Here is an 18,006-nt window from a genome sequence, read left to right as displayed (position 1 = left end):
CCACACCACCATCTCTAACTAATCTTCTTTCCAGGGGCTCTGAGCAGATTTATTTTTTCCTTTAGAAACCTTCTGTCTTTCTATCTGAAACTTACTTCCTTTTAACTTACTCAGCAGATGATCTTGACACTTCTCCAGTTAGATTAAGAAGTCTCACTTCTCTGGAGATGCAAATGTCACTTTGTCAGAGCAGCTGTCACCCCCTGTACTTTACTAGCCAACAAGCACCTTCTTGACTGAGTGCCACTTTACCTGCTGAACCTTCCTTCCCTGCTATGGTGACTCAATTGCTTTTCATACAAAAGTGTCTCCAGGCACCGAAGTTTGAATTTGAAATGAGCTAGAACGTTCATAAATATCCTTGGCACAAACATCCAGTGCAACAAGTGAACACAGTCATTATCATCTCTTGAATGAGATGGTAATGCTGGGCTTAAGGCAAATGAAGGAGACAGAGAGGAAAGCCTTTCTTCTAAACATGAAAATATCTCAAAGCACAGACAAAAGAACAGCCTTTGGCACCTGTAACAGATATTTTCCTGACAAATGTCATATTTCCAATCCACATTAACTCTCTATGGAACGAGAGGCAAATACAAATTGCAATTGAAGGGGAAAGTCCAAGCTGTTTTGTATGTACACTTGAATAAGGGTCAGTTATTTCAAGAGTCACTCTCAGGATGACCTGTTTCCTTTAAGGCATTCTATGCGTTTCTGGATGCGATGACAAGGAATGACAGAGGAGCTGACAGCTCTATTAGCTGCAGAAACAGGACAGGTGAAAGCTCTTGTATCACCTCTGAATAATGAGCTGGATTTCAGAATGCAGCCCAGATTCTTGCAGGACAAACCATGATGTGACAGATTAGTGGTAGATGAAGCAACACAACCTGAGGACTTCTTTTACATCCAGGGCCTTTACTAACATACCTACTATAGATAGTGCAAGAAAGGCAGGACAAGTCCTGCATAAGAGCTGCACAGTCAGGAGAAAGCAGATTTCAGTGACCTGAAAAAGGCTTCCTGGGCAAACCTTTAAGCAAGATGCTGTGGGTGTAGCCATCCCAGTGTTTTCCCTGGTCACACTCCAGTCTGTTCTGCAGGTCAGGTTGATTATTTCTCACCCTTCCCTCTTGCAGCACAGCTATTGAGTCTGGAGTTAGTGGCTCTAAAGGTGCAGGGAGAGATTTTGTCCCACGTTCTACTCCAGAAACCTTCCTTTGTCTCTTTACAATCAAGCAGGACAAGACAGGAGCCCTAGGGAGGAGCCAGGCTCTGTTCCTACACCCGGGCATGGATGGGGGCAAGCTCATTCATAAAGGCATTGGAGTGTGATGGTCAAATGCAGTTACACAGAGTCCCAGTCAAGGCTGGTGTTTGCCCACAGCCAGGAAGCCAGCCCTCTGTTTGGGAATTACTGACATTCAGTGCATTCAAACCAATGTGCCTTTACCCCTGTTAAAACATGCACTTGAATTATAACTAGCAGCTCAGACACGGGTTGCTGCTAGGTTTGGCTAAAACATTGGCCGTTGCTCTTTTTTGTTTCTTCTTGCTCAGTTAGATGTTGTACAAATGTGCTTCATCCAATTTCTTCCAGAGAAATGCTTAACTCATCTTCCCTTTTTTTTTTTTTTGTCTGTGGAGAAAAAATTGTAAATAAAGATTGAACAAAAAGGGGAAAATATTTTTAAAGTAACAAAACACCAAATTATTTTTGTTTTCATCCAGAGGTGGTATGATGGCCATGATTTACTGTGAGAGGGAAAAAAGGGGAGGAAAATTAAAATTGCCAAGAGAATTAACATATTCCAATAGACACCTAGACTACTAGTTTTGTGGAAAAACAGGGGTTTTGGGGTGAAGGTTTTTAACCTCTTTTAATTATGTATTTAACAGATGGCAAAAAGTCAAGAAGGGATCAGAAAAAAGGCTCCCTATTAAGTGCAAGCATAGACACAGACACACAATAGACATGGGGACAATATTTTCTGCTATATTCCTAACTCAGATCCTTGTCAGTGCTGCAAGAGAGTGAAAATCCTTGTAGGATTCTTTACATTCTTTCATATAACATCTCTCAGCAGCTGCTCTCTCCCCGCATTAACACAATTCCCAACACATTAAATAATAATAAAAAAGTTATTCCCATTGTTTAGCTTATAACTTAAGTCGAAAAGATGCAGAAGGGTCTTCATTTGTGAAGGTGAAAACAAATTTAATGGGGAAGCAGGAGGTGCTACTGGTTGCTTTTCAACTATTCTCTTACTGAATGTACTAAAGACACTTCTCAAACTCACTTTCAGATAGAGAGTACTGGAATTGCTGTATCTCTGCAGAGAAAGAAGTGCCAAAAAATTGCATGTCAGCCTGAGAAGAGCAGATATGGAAAGTGTTCCATGGGACTAGAGAGGGACGAGGAATTCAGAAGCTGCAAGGCATTAATAAGGTGCATTGATTTAATTAGCCAGCATAACATCATTTATCATGGCAACCACGAGAGACGTGCCCATAACAGGGACTGCCTGCAGGTCACACTCACAGGTAACATCTCTCCTAAGCCACACAAATGTCCAGCTGTAAAGACCTGTTCTGCCCAGGCTTGGAAAGAAGTCGCTGAAAGGCAATTTTGAAAAGCTTCCAGTTGAGTAACAGAGTGATATGTACTGTCATCAGGTCCACTGAATGACTTAATAACATCAAGTTTCTGGATTCTCAATGTTTATGGGACTTAAACGTGGGAAGTAAACAGTAAGGACTAATTTTAAGAGTGTTATCTGTAATAGAGTCAGAATCATCAAGTTTTAGGACATTTCATGGTTTTATAACAGCACATCCACGCCTGTCAGTCTTTTCTGCCTACTGTGTCTTGCCTGTTCATTATTCAGGAAAGAACTTAAATAATGATGAGGCTCTGAAAGAATTTTCAGTAGCAAAAAGCTTCATAAGGGCTCATTTATGGTCTCAGCTACCTAGGGATAAGACTCAAGTACATTGATGAAGTGAAAAGAGTTCCTGAGGACACATGCTGGCATAAATGGGTGTTGCATATAAGCTAAGCCTTATTAAATAAGGGCCTTGTTACCCTTGTAGAATCCTGCTCAGGCCTGATATTTGGCTAAGCAGAAGAGGACTATGGGAAAGTGACACAGCTGAATTAGAGATAGAAAAACAAGTTATATAACCATTATGTGTTCACATCGTGGTGTATGCTGGTTGGTTGAACTATGTTATGATTTAAAACTGTGTAACTGATAAAGGCCTCTACTTAAAAAGGCCTGAGTTTTGCAATAAAGCTGCTCTCCTTTGCACCTGCCTGGACACTCTGTGTTGCTCTGCTTCCTACAAATGGGGACTTAATTTGGCCCTAAATTAGAAACCACTTGTCAGCTGGGAACCCAGATATCCAACAGCATTCAGTGCTGCCCCTCTGACACTGAATAGTTTTCCAATTGGAATTTCCTTACATTAGTAAGGAAATTGTCAATATTTTAATTAAGTTTTCAACGTCATTTTCTTTTTCATTTTCTGACTTACAAAGCATTTTATAAACATTTACAAAGTGTTTTGCAAGTGTTCATATTTGTTTCAGTTTTTAAGCAGCACATGGGTCTGTTAACCTTTCCTAAGCATGTATTTCCCTAATTGAAACTCCTGTTTTTAAGAAGGCATAATAGGATCCATGTTGATTAACTTCCTCATCCACCTTCCTACCAGAAAGAACAGGAAAGGCATCCCAGGAGCATGTGCCTTCCACACCTGCTATGTGCTGGCCTGGAAGCTCAGCTTCACCCCTGACCACATGAACCCTCGAGCAGGGGAATTTCAGGTAGAGTGCAACAACTCAAAACTTTGCAAAGCAAAAGCCCCCCTGCATTTCATGGGGTGGGAAAGTGTTCAGCACTGAGACTACACAAGTGACAATCTGTGGGGCAGGATTTGGCTGCAGGGACTTCTGCTGGTGCATCTTTTGGATGCCTGAGTTGAACAAGGATGGTGGAAATTAGAACCCCCTCACAACTTTGTCAGTGAGTCTGTTCCTGCTGTATGTAAACTGCCTTTGCATTGGTCACACAGCAGAGCCAGACTGAAGGACTTTTTCTGTTCCAGAGAGAAAGGAGTGTTATGTTGTTGTGGCTCTGTCATGTGCAGAACATCTCCTGACATCTAGTTCTAATTCTTCTCCCTTCATCTCCTTCACCTCTTGCTTGTTACCTTTTAAAGTTTCCTTCGGGGTAATTTAAAAACATACTATTTTTAAATTTAGCACAGTACCAAAGGACCATTTCTAGCACAAAATGGCCAAAGTAATTGCCCAGAGAAGCTGGTGTCGCTTTCAGAGGTCAGAGGGCTGTGTTCCTGCTGACAAAAGAGATACAGGTTGCACAGACATCAGAGCATTTGCATGGTGCATGAACAGCATGAAAGGAAAAAGCCTGGAGAGAAGGGATTTAGTGAGAATGCAGGCAGTCATCAGGGCTCACTGAAAGAGTTCAGCTTTTGGCTTTCTACCCTGTTTCATGCAGTATTTGCTGTTGGACCCTGCCTTATTCTTCAGGTGCTATTTCTCTTGTGGGCTACCAAGTAGGAAGGCAACATCAGTAAATAAGTGAAATTTTGTCTGATACCACCTATTAGGAGGGAGAGGACATTTCTCTGCCTGCACCTCTGTTAAACCTTCCTATATTGCACACCCTTCCTAATGACCTGTAGGATGCTCAGCCCAGCTAACATGATGAAACTCAGATTATACAAAAATAGCACATATTTGAGAAGTCCCTCTTTATGCTTCTGTCGGTGGCAGCAAGGGGAGGCAGCATCCCTCCTAGGTCTTAGCAGCTGCCTGTAAAAGAAGGGACACCTCTGACAACTTATCTGAGTGTCTAAAGTACAGATTTTCCACTTTGGAAAAGGGGTCTCCCAGAATACCTTGCAAACACAGGACTGTTCCCACTTTTGCATGCAAATGTTAGATCTGGGTGTTAGACTGGAGCTACACTTAATCTGTGGGATCTCAGTCTCTCAGAACTGGGGTGCAGGGTGAACAAGACCCCCCCTGGGGGGCTCGGGAGTCCTGGAGTGCTGCCAGAAATGTCTGGTGGCTGGACTTTGATCCCACATGGGAGATGACATCAGTATGAGGACGGGAGGATTTCACTGGGGTGAATGGTGAAGGGACAAGTTAATTGGAGTGTGAGATACAGGGTTTAAGATCCCTGTACAGGGGGGTCTAGAGAGGCAAGATGGAGGGATTGGGGCGTGCCCTTCTCCTTCTTCTTCTTCCTCTAGGCCTCCATCTTCTGTGGTGATGTTGGCACTCCGGGATTGGACCTTACTAGGGGAACACTGGTTAATAAGGGTAGAGGGTATTGGAGAAAAATGATAAATATTGTATACGTAACTCCGGGTATAAAGATAGGTGACCGCCCCAGGGGCTTTCAGTGTGTGCCCATGGCTGACTGCTGAGCAGAACTCTGTCAGGCCAAGAGAAAATCTTTTAGATAAGCAATTAATAAACACCAAGACCAAGAACAAATCTGAAGCTTCCTCTCGTCCTTTCGAACCCGGGGGCCCAAGGCCATCTTTGGGCTTTTCCCCAGACCATCTAAACAGCCGGGAAATCCACAATTGGCGTCCACTGTGCGGGCTATCTCCCACCAAACCTTTCGGGGGGGGGAAAGCCCTGAAGAGCTGAAGAGCCAAGAGAACAGCACTGATAACTCCAGAGGAGAGAAGCCTGAAGAAAGAAAGAAGAAAAAGAAAAAACCGGCCGGGAGAAGCTGCAAAAATCAGCAGTCACTGAGAAACTCCATCTCTCAGCTTCTGCTGAAGACAGCTCGTAGCAGAGCGGCCTGGACTGGGACCAGAAAGGCGCCTCTGATCCATCCCTCGTGACCTGCTGGACGGAGAACAAGGGCCTCCAGACCACTCTGACGACAGATTCGGTAAGAAGGCCAAAATAAAATCATGGGGGCAACACTCTCCCAAGAACAACGGGAAATCTTATCCACCTTACAAAGTGTAGCAGAACTATATACAGAAGGGATCCCAAAGAAAGAATTAAAACAGCTGTTATTATGGGCAAGGCTCAATTATCCACTTGCTGAGACATATTTGCTGTTCGAAGTGGGGTTTTGGCAAGAGATTAATAGGCATTTATATATTTTAGCAACAAAAAAAGATGAGACAGCGTTAAAGCTACTCTCACCGGCAAGAATCATGTTACAAGGTATTTCAGTGCAGTCTAAAAGACTGGAAAAGCAGCGAGAAGCTGCGGTACCCTCAGAGAAGGGGGCGGAGCGGCAGAGCTCCGGGAAAAAAATTGCTCTGGCTTTGAAAGGCCAGGGGGAAAGGGCTCTCGAAAAAAGAGAGCAGGAAAAAATATTAAAACCCCCGATCAAAAAATGCAACAAACCCCAAGGGCGTCCTGAAACTCCAGAGAGTGTGGAGGAGTCAGGAGCAGAAGGGGGGGAGCAGGAAGATAAGGGATCGGGGGGGGGGCCTGTTCGCGGTGAAAGCGGCGACGCGGCGGCGGCGGACGCGAGCAGCGCGGGTGAGGATGAGGAGACGCGCGCGGAGGGCGAAACTCGCAAAAACCGGGGTGTAGACTCACACGCGAACGCGGAAGGCGGGTGAGGGAAAATTTGCAGCCTCAGAGGGCCGCCGCGGCGGGACGCAGGAGGCGCGCGGTTGTGACGTCAGAGCCGGTGCGACGGTCAGCTCGAATCGCGGGTAGAGCCGGGGTGCCGGCGGGAGAGGCGAACACAACGTCAGAGGAGGAGGGGTCGGATTCCGGGACAGACCGAGGGGCGGGAACCTCGGAGGTGAAACAGGGGGGAGACGATGATGACGTCACCTTGGGGGACACCGGAAGTAGCTCAGAGAGTACGCACGCGCAGAGAGTAAGACGCGGGCGGGCCCGAGCCCGGTCCCCTGTGACGTCGCGGGTGAGGAGGGGCCGTGTTAGGGATTCTACGTCCCGGGGCTCCACACCATCTCCAGATCTGGCGCCTTTGGTCCCGAGCCTCGGAGTCTCAGTTCCTTCCCTTCATGGGAGATGCCGAGCAGGAAGAGGAAGTGGGGCAGTCGAGATTGGACCGTCATCCGAGCCAGGGAGGCCGGTGACAGCGCCACCTAGTGGCAGGAGGGCAGAAGTGCACAACATGCCGGGTCGGCTCGGCGGAGCCACATCGCCATCTCGTGGCGAGACTGCAACAATGCAGCAATTTTTTCCAACAATATATAAAAAGAGAAGCACCTCGAAGAAAACAATGTTAACACGACAAAGGGATTATCCATCCACTTCGGGATTTCATGAAGATGATGAAAGCTCAGATGAAGAACAGCTACAAGGGGAAGATGTCATAAGGATCACAGCATCGGAAGGTGTCCCAACATGGATGCTATCAGCAGCAGAAGCAGCAAAAAGCTTCTTGCATTCATTCGATACAGTAAAGAAGAAATATCAACAGGATCCTCGAGTTTCCTTTTCGGATTTGGGAGCAAGGCCAAAAACCTCAAGGCGAAAAATGAGACACTATGAATCACCGATGACATCTACAACACCATTATTCATGCAAATCCCAATGGAGTCTGATGAAGAGGGGTTTCAAGAGCCGGTGAAGACAATGGATTGGAGGCAAATCAGAGAAGCATTGGAAAAGGAAAAGCATTTATTCCCGGGATCAGGGGATTTGACAATGCCAGTGACATATGATGCCCAGGGACAGAATCCAAGGTGGGAAAGGATGGGTCATGAGACACTCAAAGACTTAGGGAAGGCAGCTCAGACTTTTGGGCTGAACTCACAATACTTCAAACAGCTATTAAGAGGGACATTCTCTATGTATGATCTCACACCATATGACATTCGAAGTATTGTGGCAATGATCCTCACTGACACACAGAGTCTTGTCTGGGAAAAAAGGTGGAGAAAATATCTTGCTGAGTTGCGGAACAGATACCAAGGTGGGCCGAATGCGAACCTCACAGAAGGGCAATTAGCAGGGGATCCTCCAGATGATAATCCAGGGGAACAAGCAGCGCGGCTTCCACGGAGAGTGTTAAGCGACATCAAAGAAGCAGCGCGATTGGCAATCATGCAAATTACGCCGACAGGAGCTCCGGATGTCCCGTTCTCTTGCATCAGGCAAGGTCCCACAGAGCCATTCATGTCATTCATCGACCGACTCACGCAAGCCGTGGATCGACAGGTGACAACAGAAGAAGTGAAGAGGCCTCTCTTGGAAAATTTAGCTTTCGGCAATGCCAACCCGGATTGTCAACGGGTGATTAGCACCATGCCAGGACGGCCATCCTTGGCAGAGATGGTGGAGGCATGCAGCAAGGTGGGGACGCCTCAGCACGTCGCAGCGATTGTAAAGGATGAATTAAAAGAGGAATGGGAGAAACAGCTAAAGGGACGCTCAGAAGGGCAATCAGAGGACAAGACATTGGAGAAGATGTTCGAGAAATTACTTCATCAACAGGACGAAAATATCAACAAAATTCTTGCGGCAATGCAGAAAAGGAACAGACCCCAAGGAGGACAGTGTTACGGATGTGGGGAATCTGGGCACATGAAAAGGAATTGCCCACGGACACATATACCAACGCCAGTCCAGAGAGCGGAAAGACCAATTTGCGCACGGTGCGGAAGAGGAAGACACTCCGTGAAAGAATGTTATTCCCGGACAGATGTGGAAGGAAATCCGTTGCCGCATCCGGGAAACGGGAAATTGAGCGCGGGAAATCCCCGGCGCGCTCCGACACAAATACTGGCGGTGTCACAAGAACAGACAGGGCAGTCATCAGTGAGCGACAAGCAGATGCCCTCAGCAAAACCCTCAGTCGATTCCACAGTGACCCAGACCTCCTCCCACCAGGGGCACAGTGTGCATTGGCAGCTTCAAAACTAGTATGCTTTCTAGATGAAAGTCATGCGGAGATACCAACAGGTATCTGCGGGGACTCATACAAGAAACAAGATTTTTTGATAGTTGGACAAGATAAGTGCAGTATTCTTGGGCTCATTGTCTATCCAACAGTTGTCTCAGCAGACAAAAATACAGAGTTAACAGTTTTGGCAAGAGCGCTTCGTCCACCATTGACTGTGCCGGAAAATACTGTGGTTGCGAGAGCCTTCGCATTGCCACCACACGCAGTTGGAGAGGTCATGTCAATCTTCGACGAAGAAGGTCTCCCTATGAAAGAGCATGTTGAAGTACATACAACATGGGTGAAGCACATAGGTCGAGACCGACCCACGCTCGCGTGCCAATTGACATGTGGGGACAGGACAATATCGATCAGAGGTATGCTCGACACAGGGGCAGATGTAACAGTAATATCGTACATCTTTTGGCCACGCAATTGGAGCTTGGTCGCGCCATTGGGCTCTCTCTCAGGCATCGGGGGAGCATCTCTGTGTCTGCAAAGTGAGAATTCCGTCGTTGTCACGGGACCAGGAGATAAGACGGCGATCATTCGTCCTTTTGTCGTTCAAAAGCCGATCACAGTCTGGGGTCGGGACCTTTTGGCACAATGGGGCGCGAAGATCGAAATGGATTTTTAATAGGGGTCACTGCAGCACTCGCCGCATTGAAGCTGACATGGAAAACAGATGATCCAGTTTGGGTGGATCAGTGGCCCCTTGAGCGGAAAAAATTGAGTGCTTTGAAAGACCTGGTCCAAGAACAATTGCAGAAGGGACACATCAAGCCAACAGACAGCCCTTGGAATTCTCCGGTGTTTGTCATCAAGAAAAAGCTGTCGGGCAAATGGAGGTTGTTACACGACCTCAGGAAGATCAACGAAGTCATAGAAGACATGGGGCCACTTCAGTTGGGACTTCCATCTGTCTCAATGATTCCCAGAGATTGGCAGCTTGTGGTCATTGACCTCAAGGATTGCTTTTTCAGTATCCCACTCCATCCAGATGATGCTCCGAGATTTGCCTTTTCAGTCCCAAGTATCAACAGGGAAACGCCTCTGCAGCGGTACCATTGGGTCTGCCTTCCACAAGGCCTGAAAAATTCTCCGACGATCTGTCAATGGTACGTGGCGCGAGCTTTGGCACCAGCACGAAAGAAATTTCCGAAGGCGAAGATCATTCATTACATGGATGATTTGCTCATTGCAGCATCAACACGACAGGAGCTGCAAGAAGCTCGTGACTGTGTGATCGCAGAGGTGCAAAAGGCAGGTCTGGAAATCAGCATTTCAAAGATTCAAGAGGTTGCACCTTGGAAATATCTGGGGTGGAAAATCTCAGAGAAAACAATAAAGCCTCAAAAGGTGGAGATCAGCACAAAGGTCAACAATTTGCATGATTTGCAACAGCTTTTGGGAGAAATCAACTGGATGAGACCAGTTTTGGGAATCACAAATAGTGACATTCCAGCACTGCTTGATCTCTTGAGAGGAGACACAGACATTCGTTCTCCCAGGACACTCACACCAGAAGCAAGAAAAGAGTTGGAGAAAATCTCGGACGCGATACAGAAAAGACAGGCACATCGATTTGTTCCATCGTTGCCTTTTCAGTTGGCAGTGCTGGGGAAGAAAACGCAGTTCCATGGTTTGATCTTCCAATGGGATGAATCACAAAAGGACTCTTTGATAATCATAGAGTGGATTTTCCTACCGCACAGGCCCGCGAAAACGATTCTCACAGATCTGGAGATGGCAGCACAAATCATCATAAAGGCAAGAACAAGGCTGCTGACAATGGCAGGAAGAGAATTCTCAGTCATCAGGTTACCTCTGAAACGAGACTACTTCGATTGGGCAATGCAACAATCGAAAGACCTATTAATCGCATTGTTAGCGTTCCCAGGAGCTTGCACAATCCACTTTCCCCAACACAGAATACTGCAATCGCAAATATGCTATAGAGCAAAACCACAGATAAGTGAAGAACCTTTGGACGGGATCACCGTGTTCACGGATGGCTCGGGGAAGACACACAAGTCAGTGATCACGTGGAGAGACTCAACGACAGGGGATTGGGAATCAGACGTGAGGATGGTTCAGGGCTCTCCACAAATTGTGGAGTTGGCAGCCATTGTCCGAGCATTTCAGTTGTTCAAACAGCCTCTCAATCTGGTGACAGATTCCGCATATGTTGCGGGTGTGGTCAAGAGATTGGAGGGTTCGCTCTTGAAAGAAGTCAGTAATGAGGTTTTATACTCATACCTGACAAGCTTGAAAACACTGCTAGAGAGCAGGGAAAGGGAGTATTTTATCACACACATTAGAGCGCACACAACACTTCCAGGGTTTTTAGCGGAAGGGAATGCTCGGGCGGACAGGTTGACAATGCCCATTTTGCAAACGCTGCCGGACATTTTTGAGCAGGCAAGGTTAAGTCATGCGTTCTTTCATCAGAATGCGCAAGCACTGATGGAGTCCTTTCGTCTCACAAAGAGTCAGGCGAGGGAGATCATTAGTGCTTGTCCAGACTGTCAGCTTGTGCAGCCACCTTCTTCTACCGGGGCCATCAATCCGCGGGGGCTGCAAAGTCTTCAGTTGTGGCAAGCTGATGTCACAAAATACCCATCTTTTGGGAAGCTCAAAAATGTTCACGTTTCTGTAGATACATTCTCAGGTGCAGTCTTTGCTTCAGCACATGCTGGGGAAACAGCCGACCATGCTTGCCGACACTTTCTGCAGGCATTTGCAGCATTAGGTGTGCCTCAGGAGATAAAAACAGATAATGGTCCAACATACACAGGCAGGGTGCTTGACAGATTCCTGAAAAGGTGGGGTGTCAGACACACGTTTGGTATTCCGCATTCACCCACAGGTCAGGCAATCATTGAGAGAACACATCACACCCTAAAATCCCTTCTGGACAGACAGAGAAGGGGTGAGCCAGAGGCAACACCTCACATGAAATTAAATAAGGCATTGTATGTGCTGAATTTCCTAAATAGCTCATCCTCGGAACCTGATCCACCGATCGTGAGGCATTTTCTAAACAACACACAGGCAAAGCTAAGGGAAAATCCTTTAGTTTTGATCAGGAACCCAGAGACCGGACAAATAGAGGGTCCTTTCAGACTAATCACTTGGGGAAAGGGTTTCGCTTGTATCTCCACAGATCGAGGTCTGAAGTGGGTGTCAGCGCGGCACGTGAAGCCATTCCGAACGCGAGAACACGAGAATGCTGATCCGAGAAACAAAGAGACGAGTACTCAGACAGAAGTCGAGACTCAGGCTGCGAAAAACGACCCAGAAGAGAAATGAAAAGAAACTAAGGACTTTGGGGGGTTTTCACATAAAAGCAAAAAAAAGGGTCTTTTGGTGCAAACAGAAGGGGGAGATGTGGGATCTCAGTCTCTCAGAACTGGGGTGCAGGGTGAACAAGACCCCCCCTGGGGGGCTCGGGAGTCCTGGAGTGCTGCCAGAAATGTCTGGTGGCTGGACTTTGATCCCACATGGGAGATGACATCAGTATGAGGACGGGAGGATTTCACTGGGGTGAATGGTGAAGGGACAAGTTAATTGGAGTGTGAGATACAGGGTTTAAGATCCCTGTACAGGGGGGTCTAGAGAGGCAAGATGGAGGGATTGGGGCGTGCCCTTCTCCTTCTTCTTCTTCCTCTAGGCCTCCATCTTCTGTGGTGATGTTGGCACTCTGGGATTGGACCTTACTAGGGGAACACTGGTTAATAAGGGTAGAGGGTATTGGAGAAAAATGATAAATATTGTATACGTAACTCCGGGTATAAAGATAGGTGACCGCCCCAGGGGCTTTCAGTGTGTGCCCATGGCTGACTGCTGAGCAGAACTCTGTCAGGCCAAGAGAAAATCTTTTAGATAAGCAATTAATAAACACCAAGACCAAGAACAAATCTGAAGCTTCCTCTCGTCCTTTCGAACCCGGGGGCCCAAGGCCATCTTTGGGCTTTTCCCCAGACCATCTAAACAGCCGGGAAATCCACATTAATCCATGCTCCTTTATACGAGGCAGGAAATTCTAAATCTGTGATCAAAGCAACACACATACTGTGTAACCCTTTTAATGTTTGTTTTTCAAACAGATGGATTAGGATAAAACAAGCAGCACATGTTTTAAGAAGACTGGATATTACATTCTTAAAAACTCTGTGAGAGTATAACTGTGCTGCTGCAGTTTGAAAAAAGCAAAACTCCCAAAACTTGCATGAGCTATTGGCTCATCGGCTAACATAAACCTGCAGTCTGTTTGCTGGAGAAGCCCAGGTACTCTTCTGATCTCTATGAAAGAACAACTGCAACTAGAATAAACACCCTGGGATCTTGAAAAACTTGGGAAGATATCAGCTGCGGTTAAACAGCACAGAAATAAAACACTAGTGAAACTAATAAATACATATAAACAGGTTTAAGGTGTCGTCTTTAGAAACACTATCCCATGAGTTAAAGATCTGAAAATTTATCTTTTAACAGCTCTGGCACACAAGGAACTAATACAAGTATTTACCTATCTCCCCTGTGTAAGGGCTTCACTTCTTGTTCTTGGCTACATAAATCAAAGGCAGGGTACACACATTAGGAGTTAAGAGAAGGAAATAATATGATCTCCTAGCAGACACTGGGAGCAACAGCTTTCCACTTTTGGGCCAAAATGCCACACAACTCTCAGTCTGGAACAAGATAAGCCTTCTTTTAGAAACAGTCTGTAGCAAATCCATATTTCATCTACTAAATCCTTGACTGCTTAGCCTAAAACTCACAGTCTTTTAATATGTTTCTCCTCAGAATATCTCTTTCAAGGCTAGACTGTGCTTTTCTCACATTTTGTAGGCATAGATTAAAGACAGAGCTATAGACAGGTGCAGATGCTCAAAGAGGAACAAAGTGTCCAAATCCCAGAGTGCCAGCCACAAAGCCCCAGGATATCCAGTTACACTAGTCAAAAGCCAGAGTGGGAAGAGACGGAAAAAAATCTCTATTCTGATATAATTTGACAGTGAAGAAGGGTGGACAGAGTCCATATAGATGCTCCTGATACATAAAAAAAATACCTCAGAATTGTTGATATACCTGAATGTGGGAGACAAATGGATAATATAACATTGACCACGTTGTCCACATTCTGTGCTCACAAATCAGTTTTCTTTTGACAAGACTCATTTTTCACAGCAGTATCTTTGTCTCCAAGCCCTTGCCAAACAGTTATAACTTCATCAGTGCATTTGGGGATACATTTAACAAAATTGCCTTTTGCAGAAGTGAGATGGTACCAAAGCAATGCAATTCTGAAAAACAAAAACACAGAGGGAAGAAGAAAAGCTATTCTGAAAAACTAGAGAATATGACCCTTCATTTCCTAATAAAATGCCCCAGTGCATTGTTGCTTGCCTATTACTCTCTTTATGAATTACAGGAAAATAAAATTACCATAATTTTGCAATGTGTGCAACATCATTTCATTACAAGGAAAAGAAGCCAAAATTGTGCTTTATTATCAAGGAATTATGTCAGTATTAAGACTGCTTGAACTCCTTTGATCTTGAGTTCTTCAGGAAATCAGATGCACAAGGTGCAGTTAGTGACCTAGAGAGACTGGTCTCTGAAGTTGTTTCAGAGGCTGTGTCTAAACACATGACAATCCCAGAATTCCTTATTGCTTTCCTCTAAATAATCAAAAACATTTTCATATATACCAACACCCATGCTGAGATTTTGTGATTAAAACTTCAAGGCAGAAAATATCAAATGTTAGTGTGTATGTCCCCTTGTCCATCACTGTATCATCTTTGATTAGAGGATCATTTTTAAATTAATAACTTATAATAGCTTGGCTTACCTTCTGCAGCTGTACACATGGCATTTGTTGTGTATGTATTAGAGCAATAAAGAACATGATATAATATATAAACCATGTTACTAATCTTCAGGAACTCTGCTCATCCATCTCTCCTTCCCCTCATAAAACCATGCCACTAGCCCTAGCAGGCTTTTGTTTGAACAAGGCTCATTGTTGTATTCTTATTGCTGTTATTCATATTTCTCAAGTCCCATACTGTTCCAAGCCGTTGCTCTCTGCAGCACAGTTCTCAGTGTGTCTTTCTCATAGGCTCCTCCCGGGCTCTCGACCCACCCCTATTTATTCCAGTTAACTTCACAAGCTACAGCTGCTGCCCAGCTAAGGACTTTGCAGCTGTAGCTCGTTTGGAGCAACTCGGACCCACACAGATATTACAATACATAGATCTTAACAGGGACTCTCTCCTTAACAATACATATATTCAGGCCCCCACATTTCCCCCCTTTTCTTTTAACAATTATACAATTACAATACACATACAGTCCCAGCTCTCAGGCTGCCACAGCTCTCAGCTGTCTTTAAACACATACATAGAATATATACATATCCCTATACAGTCCCAGTTCTCGGGCTGCCACAGCTCTCGGCTGTCCTTTCTTCTATAGTCCCAGCTCTCTGGCTGATATTCCAAAGTCCCAGCTCTCAGGCTGCCACAGGTCTCGGCTGCCCTATCTTCTATGATGTCAAGGGGTTCCATACCTTCTCTCGATGTTTGGCTGCATGTTCTTCATCACGTCAGGGTGACCAGTTGTTGTATTCTTGTTGCTGTTATTCATATTTCTCAAGTCCCATACTGTTCCAAGCTGTTGTTCTCTGCAGCACAGTTCTCAGTGTATCTTCTCATAGGCTCCTCCTGGGCTCTCGACCCACCCCTATTTATTCCAGTTAACTTCCACGAGGTACAGCTGCTGCCCAACTAAGGACTTCGCAGCTGTAGCTCGTTTGGAGCAACTCGGACCCACACAGATCTTACAATACATAGATCTTAACAGGGACTCTCTCCTTAACAATACATATATTCAGGCCCACACAGCTCACTTGACATGGGTTGCTACCTGAAATGGGCTTAATCAAGAGAAAACATTTCTAGCTGGGGATGGAGGCAGAGAAATGCAGAATATCCTGAGGACAGAGCAACCAGCCCTTGGCTGATCAGTGTAGCCTGCATTTGAGAAATATTACTAAGTGACAGGGCAAAAATTGTGGTGTATACTAAATGTTTTAAAACACAGCTTGTAGATTAAAAACGTTCCTTCCAACTAGACTTAAATAAAACTTGCCAGTGACCTAACAGCTGCTGTCTGTGCTGCTGTCTCATGGAGCTTTGAATCTAGTCCATGATCTCAAAGTCCTCTCTTCGAGACACCTGAAAACCTGGGCTCGGGATAGCTATTGCACTTCCCACAAGAGAAAAACTTTTCACAGTGGCCTCTTCACTTATGGAGGGACCGCATACAGGAGCTCTGGACCATGGCAAATCCAAACCCCTTCTGCTCCTAGGCACGCTTCTGTCACTCACCTCTTCTAACAGAGCCCCCAAGAAGGCTGTAGGTTTGAGTCAAGAAAGCGACAGCTCCATGCTTACCCCCACAAGATCAGGGAATCAGGCACTTTGCAGCTCCTTTCTGCAGAGAGCCAGGGACCGTGTGGGTCACACTTGTGAGGTGTTGCCGGAGCTGCAGAAGGCACAAAGCTGCTCTGAGACGGCAGCGCTGACAAACCCGCAGCGTGCACTGACGGATCGGAGGGCTGGCACTTAAATAAAGATTACCCAGCAGATAGTGCAGTATTATTAGCCCATGATGTAAATAACATTACATGTGGAGAAACCAAGCACAGATCTGTCTAAGGCCCGTCAAACATCTCTTTGGGAGTTTATACACTCAGGCAGGAAAAGTCTGAATCGTCCAGGCCCTGCCTGTAGCCATGCCATAGACACAGCTATCAAAGTTGTGACATCCAGCATCCAAGCTCAGACCAGCAACACTTTCCATTGACAATATCAGAACATGACCCTTGTCTTGCTCCCACTCTCATAACTTGATCTCAGTTTATCATCAGGCTGTGCTTGGTACTCACAGCAGAAGGATGGAGTGTAACACTGCATTTTTTTTAAGGAGCATTTACTTATTAAAGTCTCAATCTTTTTGTACCAAAAACTAAAATTAACAAACCCCTCTGGAACAAAACAAAATAAAACAAAGCAACCCCAAACTGACCAGAAACCCAGTGCTAAATAAGAATGAGATAATCTACAGTTTTTACCTAATAGCTCAAGTGTATAATACTCCAACACCTCTCTACTACAGCGGGGGCTCCATTCTAGAGCATTTGTCCTTCACGCATGGTCAGGAACAAGTACTGCCCAGTGAGTGTCAATAACAGCTGAAGGGCTGATTCTGCTTAGGAGATCAGTCCTGGCACAGGGCTCAGGAGGACAGCATCAAGATCCTGACTCCTACTGAGGTCTGAAATGAACTTCCAGGGCTCAATTCCTCAGCAGAAACCCAAAAGAGAAGTAAATGGCTTGAGGGAATTGTAGTTCTGCCTATAAGCTGTTCTTATTAAACATGTTCACTAGTGACCATAGCAGAGTGACATGCTTCACTAGAAATGTTATAAGAACCCTTGCTGATGTGACAGCCAGAAGCATCATAAATAAAGATGAGGATCAGAAAAACTAAGGAAAGGATCAACACACAAAGCATGAGATCATGCACTTACAAAGTAATCGGATTCTTCTGCCAGAGAATAATGGCATTCTCTAGGTCTCCACAGTTGGAAATGGAAGGGAAGAAGAGCTGGGGTGAGCCAGCCTCCAGCAGATTTGAGAAAAAAGAGAAGCACTCACAAATACATGAAGTGAGGTATTCCCAAAAGAAGTAAGAAAGTATCAATGTCTCTTTGCTAAGATGCACACCTCAAGCACAACTTGCTCACTCCCACACAATGGAGATTAATTCATGCAGGTACAAACACAGAATTTGGTAGAATGCCAATTTTATCTTTGGGAATGAAACCATTAATAAAATTAACATTGAGGAGATAGAATTGTTCCCTAAGCACAGAATAGAGTTTAAGAACCTACATTAAAGGATACTGTGGGCACAACAAAAACAGGTGCACTACAGCTGGGGATACACTTACCTCAGAAATCTGAAGATTCCTTTCAGAAGAATGAGACTTTG

At 45.4% G+C, this 18,006-nt stretch overlaps 1 protein-coding gene across 1 annotated transcript in view; it reads right to left on the bottom strand.

Annotated features, from left to right (window-relative positions):
* Window positions 1-1,556: 1,556 nt before the first annotated feature.
* UBE3D (ubiquitin protein ligase E3D) overlaps window positions 1,557-18,006 on the bottom strand; it is a 98,499-nt gene continuing 82,049 nt past the window's right edge. The window contains exon 12 of the mRNA XM_054280388.1: window positions 1,557-1,612. Coding sequence (XP_054136363.1) covers window positions 1,557-1,612 — 56 coding nt within the window. The remainder of the gene's footprint in view (window positions 1,613-18,006) is intronic.

Source organism: Melozone crissalis, unplaced genomic scaffold, assembly GCF_028551555.1.
Source record: "Melozone crissalis strain CALT ecotype California unplaced genomic scaffold, PUWL_Pcris_2 ptg000027l_1, whole genome shotgun sequence".
In the NCBI taxonomy this organism is placed as follows: domain Eukaryota; kingdom Metazoa; phylum Chordata; class Aves; order Passeriformes; family Passerellidae; genus Melozone; species Melozone crissalis.
Note: the sequence above shows the minus strand (reverse complement) of the source record. Positions and strands in the feature narration are given on the sequence as shown.